General features: G+C 52.8%; 1 protein-coding gene across 1 annotated transcript; it reads left to right on the top strand.

The window, feature by feature from the left end:
- Nucleotides 1–4431, top strand: Pars2 (prolyl-tRNA synthetase 2, mitochondrial). Its single transcript, XM_028888058.2, has 2 exons — nucleotides 1–74; nucleotides 2290–4431. The coding sequence occupies exon 2, from the start codon at nucleotides 2303–2305 to the stop codon at nucleotides 3728–3730; it is 1428 nt and encodes a 475-aa protein (XP_028743891.1). The 5' UTR covers nucleotides 1–74; nucleotides 2290–2302; the 3' UTR covers nucleotides 3731–4431.
- Nucleotides 4432–11484: the final 7053 nt, after the last annotated feature.

Below are 11484 nucleotides of genomic sequence, written 5' to 3' on the forward strand. Positions count from 1 at the left end.
GCTTAGGCCACACCGGCGCAGGCGCTCTGGCTTCGCGAGACGGAGGAGCGGGCGGCGCAGGTGCAGTGCTGCTGGTGAGCGTGGAGGCTGGAGGGTCGCCAGGGAGGGCCCAGCGAATCTAGGGACAGTTTCTGGGCGCGCGCACCCAGGGTCTGGTGTCTGCTTTCTCGCGTGCGTCCGGTCCTGCAGTCGGGCGGAGTCACAACCGCAGACAAGTTGGACAGTCGCGTCCTTACGGGTCTCAGCACCCCAGCCCCGCTGTATCTGAGGGCAACGCTTCCGCCCCGGTCAGCCTTGCGTGGCCCTGAGAGTCAGAGTCCCCAAAGGGGCCCATTTTGGAGCAGCCTCGGGGATGACCTGGTGGTTCAGCCGCCTTGGTGTTTTGAAGAGGGATGAAGTGACCCGATTCGGGTAGGGTCACCCCTGGTGAAGGCCGAGACAGTTTGGAGCCGGGTGCTGTTTTATGCCGCGCTGTCAGTGGTGGAAAGTTGGCGGGATTTGGAGGCGAGTTCCTGCATTCCAGAACGACCCCGTGCCCTTTGCTATCGCCTTACACAGATTGACTTCCCCATCTCAGAGCCTGTGAATTGGGCATCATGATAGCCAAACCTTTATGGCACTTAGTGTGTACCGGGCACTTGGAAGCTCTTTGTGTACAGCTTTCCTGACTGGATCCTGTGTTGAGTCGTGTAGTGTGTACCTGGAACAGGGAGAGGGCAGGGGAAAGGGGAGGGCATCTCACGGGGCGGGGGGCGGGATCTGCGTGCACTCACTAGGCAGCAGGAAACTGTCACTACTGCTGCCTGTGATTTGAAAAGTTGAAAGTGGAAGGAATGCAAGGAGACCAGTACCGAGCTCTTTTAACAGGCCGAGTAAAGCATGGTAGCTGGACTGAGGTGCGTGGTCAGGTGGAGAGCAGACAGACATCGCGAGAGGACTAAAGGATCTACAGAGTAGATGAGGGCAGGTTTCCGTTTTGGCTGGAGGGTGCTTCTGGTGCCTTACAAGGTGATACTCAGATCTGCAGGGGCAGCACTGTCAAAAGAGACTCTGGGTCACCACGTTTCAAATAGCTGTGTACTATGTCCTCCGAAGAACAGGTCTGAAGTTCAACAGACAGTTTGGACAATGAGTAAAGGTGCAGGCTGGCCAGGAATGTGCGATGAGAAGGGCAGTTAGAACAATACTGACATTTGTGTTTGAGGCAGAGTTTCATTCTATATCCTCAGATGGCCTGGAACTCTTGCTGTGCAAACCTAGCTGGCCTTGAACTTGTGGTAATCCTACCTCTGGCTCCCAAGTGCTGGGATTGCTGGATGTGTGCAGTGCCTGGCAATATTGACATCAAGTGGAGGGTGGGGATGGAGTCAAGGAATGGTAAAACGGCCCTCAGCTGTTGGCTGGGGGGTTACAGTTAATTTGTTTCAGGTTCTTTCCCCAGTTTCCTAAAAGAGTAACGATAGCAAACATTACCAAGCACATAGTATGCACCAAAAAGTGTTGTAAGAATAAAAATTTCCCCACCTTTTAAAAATGCCCACGGTAAACACCCAAAGCCAATCTGGTGATTTTACCATTTCATGATGAAAACGTTAGTCCACAGGAGTAGAGACGTGCGAGGCTGCAGGAAGTCCCAGTGGGAGGGTGGCCTAGAACCAGGCGGCCTTATCCAGACCCTGTGCATGCGCCGCTGCATGCTGTCTCCACCGTAGATTGTTACATTTTCATAATCAGAAGAATGTGAATTTCTTTTGTTGCTGTTCTTTGAGAAAAGGTCTCTCCACATAGTGCTAGCTGTCCTCAGACTCACTCTGTAGACCAGGGTAGCCTCTGTCTTTGCCTCCCGAGTGCTCAGATTAAAGGCATGTGCCACTAACCCCGGCTGGATTTCATTTCTTTCTTTCTTTCTTTCTCTCTCTCTTCCTTCCTTCCTTCCTTCCTTCCTTCCTTCCTTCCTTTCTTTCTTTCTTTTTTAGAATTATTTATTTATTATGTATATAGCATGTATGACTACAGGCCAGAAGAGGGAACCCAGATCTCATTACAGATGGTTGTGAGCCACCATGTGATTGCTGGGAATTGAACTCAGGACCTCTGGAAGAGCAGTCAGTGCTCTTAACCTCTGAGCCATCTTTCTAGCCCTGGATTTCATTTCTTAAAGAGAAGTGGTACTGTGATCTGCTGGGCTATTAGACATTTCCCAAGATGAGCTTCTGTCTCAGGAATTAGTTGGAGCCAATGCTGAAAACCCAGTTAACAGTCATCCGCACGTGACTCATTTTTCTCCAGGTACCAGGGTGTCATGGAAGGGCTGCTGACAAGATGCAGAACACTGTCTGCCTTGGCTACCTGCAGCCGCCAGCACTCCAGATATGTTGTCCACAAGTGCCACCATTGTGAACCAGGGAGAGGGCAGCGATTGGCATTGTCCCGCATGTTCCAGCCTCAGAACCTTCGGGAAGATCAGGTGCTTTCCCTGGAGGGCAGAGCTAGCGACTTGACCTGTAAGAGTCAGCGGCTGATGCTTCAAGTGGGCCTGATCCTCCCAGCAAGCCCTGGCTGTTACCACCTCATGCCCTACACAGTCCGTGCCATGGAGAAGCTTGTGAGGGTAATAGACGAGGAGATGCAGGCCATCGGGGGGCAGAAAATCAACATGCCCAGCCTCAGCCCAGCTGAGCTGTGGCGAGCCACCGGCCGCTGGGACCTGATGGGCAGAGAACTGCTGAGACTGAGAGACAGGCATGACAAAGAGTACTGCTTGGGACCGACTCACGAGGAAGCAGTTACAGCCCTGGTGGCCTCCCAGAAGAAGCTGTCCTACAAGCAGCTTCCCTTACTGTTGTACCAGGTTACAAGGAAGTTTCGGGACGAGCCGAGGCCCCGTTTTGGTCTTCTCCGTGGCCGGGAGTTCTATATGAAGGACATGTACACCTTTGACTCCTCCTCTGAGGCTGCCCAGGAGACCTATGGCCTGGTGTGTGATGCTTACTGTAGACTGTTTGACAGGCTGGGGTTGCGATGGGTGAAAGCCCGGGCCGACGTGGGCAGCATCGGGGGCACAATGTCCCATGAATTCCAGCTACCAGTGGATATTGGAGAGGACCGCCTTGTAGTCTGTCCCAGCTGCCACTTCTCAGCCAACACAGAGATACTAGACTTGTCACAAAAAATCTGCCCTGACTGCCAGGGTCCACTGACAGAAACCAAAGGCATTGAGGTGGGGCACACATTCTACCTCGGTACCAAGTACTCCTCCATTTTCAACGCCCAGTTTACTAACGCCCACGGGGAATCTTCGCTGGCTGAAATGGGGTGCTATGGCCTGGGAGTCACTCGGATCTTGGCTGCTGCCATTGAGGCTCTCTCTACAGAGGACTGCATCCGCTGGCCCAGCCTGCTGGCTCCTTACCAAGTCTGCCTCATCCCCCCTAAGAAGGGCAGTAAGGAGGCGGCAGCCACAGAGGTTGTGGAACACTTATACGATGACATCATGGAGGCCGTGGCTCAGCTCCGAGGGGAGGTCCTGCTGGATGACAGGACGCACCTGACCATCGGAAACAGACTGAAGGACGCCAACAAGCTTGGCTACCCCTTCGTGATCATTGCCGGCAAGAGGGCCCTGGAGGACCCCGCATACTTTGAGGTTCAGTGCCAGAACACCGGTGAGGTGGTCTTCCTCACCAAAGAGGGAGTCATGGAACTACTGACTGGTGTGCATGTCGTCTAAGTGCCCAAGCACACCCGTCCCCAGGCCTGGTGTGCACTGTGACACTGTAGTTCCCTGCACTTCTCTCTTGGTGGTCTCTAGAAGTGGCTTCTTGTGGAGGTGAGACTGTGTTAGGGAAGCCTGTGCTCCCTCCTTGCTTGGGATGGTTTGTATTTAGTCATTAGCTCAGCCTCCGGGCTGCTCATGCTACCATGTGCTACCATGGACTACCATGGACACTTCTGTTAGGAGGACTGAAAGGTGAGAAAGCGATCCGCATCATTCCCTGGAAAAACCGGGTTTCTGTTTGTAAGACGGGAATGGTTGAAAGCTGGGGGCCACCACCCCTTAGTCTGACCATGTGGGTGCACTTCATTCAATCCAGAGAGCAGGGCCCTTCTCCCCTGAGGAACCAAGAGCTCCAGAGAGTCAGGCACCTGCTGCTAACTCACCAATGACCTGACATACCTGCTCCCTCCTGGGGCTGGGGACTCCCATTTGGACGTGGGATATGGAGTTAGGTCTGTAAGGTCCTTAGCGCTCTCGTGAGTGACTCCACTAGACACATGGATCTGGTTCCTTATTCCTCTAAGCTTCCCAAAAACTTGTCGTCGTAACTGCCTGATGGCCCAAAACTACCTCTGGAGATTTGACCCTGCTGGGTTCACATCAGCACTGAGATCCTGTTGTACTGATTGAATAAAGTGAAGCCTTTGGGATGAGCTCTCCCGTGTGTGAATTTGAAACAAAAATAGCATCTCTTTCAGCAGTACACCCGATAGCTTGCTACCCTGCTGCACTCACTGGGCAGGGGGAAGGGGCTGGGAAAATGTGCTCTAAACTGTTTCTTCCGGACTTCAGGAGCAGCAGACTCCAGCCCCCACAGTGACCTTGCCCTGGGTTCTGAGTTGAATTCCAGAGCCACAACAGGAGTGTCTGGTTGAGAGCTGACTAGACTCTGTGGGAAAATGGGAGTAGGGGCTGGACTCCACAGCAGAGCCATCTGCACTCATTGCTCCAGCATCCAGCTGAGGAACACAGCTGGGCTCTCCATCCCAGGCTATTGGTGAAATTATTTTGGCCACTCCACGTAGTTAAAAGGATATTTATTTAATGGCGTAACTCACAAATTAACGGATAGGTAGGTCGCAGGGTCTGGGAAAGGTGTATCACAATCCAGCAGTGTTCTCTGGAGCTCTGCTCGGTCAACCTCCACCGTTCAGAGTCCAGGCACCCGGCACCGAGAGAGCACAGAGAGAGCCCCACAGAGAGAGCGCTGGCCCATCTGCCCATCGGGTCTCCAGGCCCCTCCCCTGGCCCCGCCTTGTAGGCGTGACAGTTGCCAGAGTCTCAATGGGGGTTGGAACTTCCAGATTCAAGCTGGAATGGCTGCCCACTACACCAGGCCCCCTGTGATCTCCACATGTGCAGCTCCCTAGTCCATGGGATAGTGCCATATTCAAGGTGGGTCTTCCCCACCTTGGCTAACACTCTGGAAAGGCCCTCACAGACACATCCAGAGGGGAGCCTCACAGATCTCCTAGGTGATCCTAAATAAAACCAACTTGCCACAGATAAATCAAAGAAAGGTGTCAGGGCTCCACAGCAGGTCCCGGGAGTGGTTAGGACTCGGTAGATCAATGTACTGGGAAACGTGACGGTGTTGAAGGGTGGGGTTACTGTAGAGTAGCTGCAGCTGGACAGAGTGAAGGGGAAAGAAGTGAGCCAAGCACCCATATTCTTCTCTCCTTCTGGCCAGCCATCAAGTGAACAGCCACCTCCAGCCATATGCTGTTAATGCCCAAGCACATGGGTCCATGTGACTATGGAGTGACCCTCTGAGACCCAAATACTGTCTGTCCCCCCCCCCCTTTTTGAGACAGGGTTTCTTTGTGTAGCTTTGGAGCCTGGCCTGGAACTCACTTGGTAGCCCAGGCTGGCCTCAAACTCACAGAGATACGCCTGGCTCTGCTTCCCGAGTGCTGGGATTAAGGCGTGCGCCACCACTGCCCGGCCAACACTGTCTCTTTGTTTCTTTGGGGTATTTTGGTCATGGGACAAGAAGTAATCTGACTCTGCAATACTTGGGGTTCTGAGAGCAAGCTCAGGTCAGGTTGCATGGCAGAGGCTCTTAGTTCACTGCACATTGGGGTCCCTGGGTCCCTTACAGAGCATCTGGTTCCAGTGGGGCCGTGGCTTAGGACTCTGGTTGCTGTGAGAATGGTCAGGAGCTGCTGGAGTCAGATCTGCCTCTGAACCCACGCTGTAGTTGGTTATTTCTCTGAGTGACTTATGGGGCACCAGGCTGATGCCGGCCTGCTGCTTTTAATGGTTTTGTTTCCTGAGGACCTGCCTCCAGCCGCTGCTGTGAGGCATCTCCACATGCTGCTTCCAGACCTTAAGTCCTGCCATGTCAGTGCCGTACGTCTTGCAGATGAGGAACCTGAGGCTCCGTTTAACCGACTGTCTGAAGGACGCGTGGGGATTGAGGATCACACCTAGAGTTCGGATGCTGGTCCCAAGCTGTGCCTTTTTCGATACATTGCTTGACTTCTGCCCAAGAAAAGTGGTTCCACTAAGCCAAACTGAATCTGTGCCTATCTCGTTAGCCTTGTGAGAAGTTAAAATTCACGCACACGGGCTGAGACACAGCTCAGTTGGTAGGGTCCTTGTTGTCAGGCATGGAGGGAGCCCTATTGATCCCCAGCACTGCATCAACAGGCCTGTCAGTGCATGTCTGTTATCCCAGCATACGGAGGCAGGAGGATCAGAAGTTCAAGGTCATCCTTGGCTGCATAGTGAGTCTAAGGCAGCCTGGGGCTCTTGCCCCAAACAAATGGGGGGAAAAATCATACATACGAGTGCTTTAATTTGTTCCTTTTGGTGCAGGGGGTTGAACCAAGGGGCCTGCACACATGCCAGACGGGCAGTTTACCACTGAGCTTGCTTCCCATACGTCCTCAGCTTCCCTTTTCTGGACAGGGTTTCTCTGCAGCAGGCCAGGCTGACTTCAAATTCAGTCTTGCCTCAGCCTCCCAAGTGCTGATATTACAAGAATACAGCCCTAAGCCTAGCTTTAAATGAAAAAAAAAAAATTGCAAATGTGTATTCTGTAAACTTATTTACAGAAAGCTGGCCTAAAGGCACTTTAAAAGCCAGATTCCAAGAATAGAGAGCCAGTTAATCTTAGATTTCATAAATGTGCAAGCCGAATGCGATGATGCGGGGCTCCAGGAACTGCACGTGCTGAGATGTGGGAACTTCCCTAGTACTCAGTTCACAGACGGTAAACAGTCTGGAGTGCGGACCAAGTCTTTCACCGTGTGACTGGCAAGTAGGTCAGCCACTGAGGTGCCAAAGCCTCATAGGCTGCTGCAACTGGTGCCTGTTCTCTGTGTCACAAGGAGTTAAACAGAAGCACAGTGCCACCCTGGGCCAGCCTTGAGTGTTAGGCATTGGGATCACGGGATCACTGAGCCGCATTCTGGTGCCACCCTGGGCCAGCCTTGAGTGTTAGGCATTGGGACCACGGGATCACTGAGCCGCATTCTGGTGCCACCCTGGGCCAGCCTTGAGTGTTAGGCATTGGGATCACGGGATCACTGAGCCGCATTCTGGTAGCCAGGGCCAGTGTGACTTGGTGGCCAGATGAGAGATGTGAAGAGGCATAATCCTAGATTCAGCTCTTCCTGGGGTGTGACCTAAGACAAATTGTCCTTTGCACGCCTCATTCTTGGTAGGGTGCTTGGAGGAATGGTAGCCTGCTTGTGGGGAAATATGGGGTTGACAGGGCCACTTGTGTGGAACATTTAACCTTTCGTGTGCACTCAGGAAACCTTCTCTCCCTGAGGATACATTCCCACAATTTAGGGGATCCCCCAAGAGGTTTGGCTCTGTTACTGACATTCTCCTGAGATCTGGATCTTGTTTTCAGGGGTTGAAGGTTTGCATCTTTCCTGAAAAGTCGAACAAGAGGGACCCACCAACAGAATGTTTCAACTTGGAACATCCAAACAACACACCCTGCTCATTCCTGAACCCAGGGATTTTACCTCTTGCCATAAACTGATGGCTCGGGTGTTGGCTGGGTAGTTCAATACAGGCAGAACTGTCCCTGCTCATTCCTCGGGGAGGTCTGGAGGCAATGGGCTGGGAAATAGCTGAATTAATACTTGGAGACAAAGGCTGGTACATAACAAACCCTTCGTGTAAATCAGCCTAGAATGTAAATCAGGGCTCCATTAACATTCCCTGTTTCAGTGGAAGAAACACCTGCTGAGCCATCAATAAAGGAACTTTGCAGAAATACGTTGAAATTACCCCTTCACTGCTTGGATGCAGAGTTCTTCAGAGTTCCTGCAGCCCATTTCTATATTAAGATGCCAGTATGTTTTAGTGGATTGTTTTGCTCCAAGGGCTTTGTTTTATTGGGGGAAAGATGGGGGAATAATTTTGTGTTATTGCAAACTTAAATAACATTAAAAAGTTACTTTATATAAAACAATGGTTTACATTGTAGTGTGAGAATCCAGACTGGAGACGACTAAGAATACATGAGCTGCTTAATAGCTCTGTGACTGGTCTTCCTTAGCGTCTCAGTGCCTCAACTTCCTTGTGGGTAAAGTGGGGACAGTGCCTGGGCCACTACAGGAACATGATAAGTGGCACCTGCCCTTACCTCAAGCGATATTTTGTGTATAGTTTCGGGGCACACAGTGGGCCAGCAGAAAAGGGTGTCATGTTTATACTTCCCATGTTCAGCCAATAGCTTGCCAGGATGCTAACAAGCTTCCAGGGTTGACTTAATTGCCCTTGGCTAATAAATACTGTAGGGCCAGCAAGGTGCAGCGGGGGCACACATCGGGTAATGGAGCCAGTGCATCCCATTTGCAAGGGCAGAAACAAGCTGTAAGCCGGGCATGGTCTTGCTTTCTGTGGGAGTGAAAAGTGTATGTCAAAGACATGAAGAACAGGATAGTGGTTATGGTATACTGGAAATGGTGCCAGAGAGAGGGGGAGGGTCAAGAGGACGGCTGACAGATCCAGGCGCAGCTAAATGGGAACTCACTTTCAAGTCCTGCAGCACCGTAGGATGACCGGTTGACAATGGTGACTGTTTTCAAATGGTCAGTGGAGAGGATTCTCAACATTTCCAACAAAGTGATGCTGTGCGTGTGATCTGTCATTACACAGTAAATACATGGACAGAAATGCCACACTACACCCTCTGAGAATGTCCGATAACTATGTGCCAATTTAAATTAAAAAAAGTTTTAGAAAATACTATATATCTTTTGTTTTGTTTCTCAAGACAGGGTTTTTCTGTGTAGCTTTGCGCCTTTTCTGGAACTCACTTGGTAGCTCAGGCTGGCCTCGAACTCACAGAGATCCGCCTGCCTCTGCCTCCCGAGTGCTGGGATTAAAGGCGTGCGCCACCACTGCCCAGTTAGAAAATACTATATACCTTAAAACAAGATTATCTAGATGTGCACAGTTTAAGCACACACACAGATCTGAAAAGCAGATGGTTTTCTCTAGCTGGAGTCGGGCATGGCAGGGGAATCCCAGGCATGAGACGCAGAACTTGACATGCCACTGAGGAACACTTAGTCACTGAGATCCAGGGACCAGAGATGCTTCCAGAAGCTGAAGGCAGCCTCGCTGCAGACCAGTGAGGCAAGCGATGCCTCAGTTCTACCTCCTCAGTGAAGTGTATTCTCCCAACCACCTGAACCAGCCTGGAGCGGGTTCTCAGAATCCCCAGGAAGAGCCCAGAAGGCTGACCTTGTTACTAAATCCTGGAGCTGTTACTAAATCCTGGAGCGGAGGCAACAGCTGAGCCAAGGCACATTTCTGGCCACAGAACCGTGAGGTAATGAATTTGGCTGCTAAAGGAGACAGAGAGAATGGAAGGAAGAACGGAAAAGATAAACTGGGAGCCCCCTTGATGGAGTTCTATTACTGCGGCTCCAGCTGGGGGTTCTGAAGGGAGCACGTTCTCATAAGCAAGCAGGTTGGGAATGCTGCACGGCCCGAGACTGCCAACACTGTCCCATAAGCTTGGAGTGAGTGGTGCAAAGGCCCCTGGACCCACGGCAAGCCAGGAGGCAGGCCCAATCTTGGCAGTCCTGCCATCTTGGATGGGCTCAAGAGGGTCATTGGCTAGTTGACTTTGGGCAGGTTGCTCAAGCTCTCCGTGCCATCTTTATACCCGGCCTGCTGCCTAGAGGTGTCGGGCCAGTCTGTGCCAAGCACCCAGAATGCTGCTGGCCTGGCCCAGGAGCTCAGTAAGTGACTGCTTTCTCCAGAGCCAGGCCAACGGATGCTGCCCCCACAGGGGCTCCCTCAAGGGTCCATAGCTTTGCTCCGACTGTCCACCTCCCTCATCTTTATAGCCCAAGTCCCCATGGCTGCTTGTGAGTCGTTGAGAGGCTGAGTGGGTGCAGTGCCAGGCCCTGGCAGCACAAAAGTACTACTTGGGTCCTAGGTGCAGTTCACAAAGTAGGATGAACCAAATAAGTTAGTATTGTGCTAAGGGCAGTGGTGATGGTGGACAGACAGTACAGGCCTAAGGAGCCAGGGATGCCTGCCTGGAGGAGGCATCAGGACAGCTGCAGGCTAGGCACTAGGGATGGGAGGAACAGTTGTCCAGGAAAAGGGCACAGAACATGCAAATGTCTGCAGCCGAGAGCATGGGAAGGTGGGTAAGTAGTCACCATTCAAACACTTGCTGTGAGGTAAGCCGTGTTCTGCGGGCTTCACTAGGTTAGGTCTGTCCAATCCGCACAGCATGGGCCGAAGGAGCAGGTAAGTGAAGAACAGACAAGTCAGGCCAAGTGGTACCCAGGGCCCACCACCGGGGAGTGTGAGGCTGGAGCTGGGAGGTGGGCAGCCCGGCTCCAGAGCAGAGACCTTCGGCTCCAGAGCAGACCTTCGGCTCCAGAGCAGAGACCTTCGGCTCCAGAGCAGACCTTTGGCTCCAGAGCAGAGACCTTCGGCTCCAGAGCAGAGACCTTCGGCTCCAGAGCAGACCTTCGGCTCCAGAGCAGAGACCTTCGGCTCCAGAGCAGAGACCTTCGGCTCCAGAGCAGAGACCTTCGGCTCCAGAGCAGAGACCTTCGGCTCCAGAGCAGAGACCTTCGGCTCCAGAGCAGACCTTCGGCTCCAGAGCAGACCTTCGGCTGCTGCAACCCCTGCTGCACGGCTGCGCTGTCATCAGGACAAGCAGGCTCTGAAGATGCAGAGAAGACAGCCAGTGCACAGTGGTGAGGGCGGAGATCCCAGAGGGCCTTGCATGCCTCACCAGTGTGCTGGGGGGTGAGGGTGGGGCAGCCGGAGCCTCGGAGGGCTCGGCTAAGGAGGCGGACAGGCTGGCGGTTGTGTCTACTTATCTTCCTTGAAGGAGTTGCCAGGGGCCGATTTACTACATCCACTGAGCGGCATGCCCCTAAGTCAGAGGCTGCCTGGCGCCCTCCAGCCCTAATGCTCTGCCAGCCTGGGCACAGGACAAATGTTTGTACAGCAGGGAAACGTGAGAACGCAGGAGAGGAAGGTGCTGGAGCAGGTGTGGGTTCAGATCATGGCTCTGACGCTTCCTTCTCCCTACCGACATCACGGGCTCTAGCGGTGACTATCAGGGTTAAGAGAATCCAGTGCAGTCAGTGCCGGAATGCATTTGTAGTGGCCTCCATGGCCAGCGTCTGTGCCTGCTAGCAGTGTTAGGGACTTCATCCCTCTCCATTTCTCTAGATGTCCCGCATCCACGGAGGCACCCC

This window comes from Peromyscus leucopus, chromosome 2 (assembly GCF_004664715.2).
Source record: "Peromyscus leucopus breed LL Stock chromosome 2, UCI_PerLeu_2.1, whole genome shotgun sequence".
NCBI classification, from domain to species: domain Eukaryota; kingdom Metazoa; phylum Chordata; class Mammalia; order Rodentia; family Cricetidae; genus Peromyscus; species Peromyscus leucopus.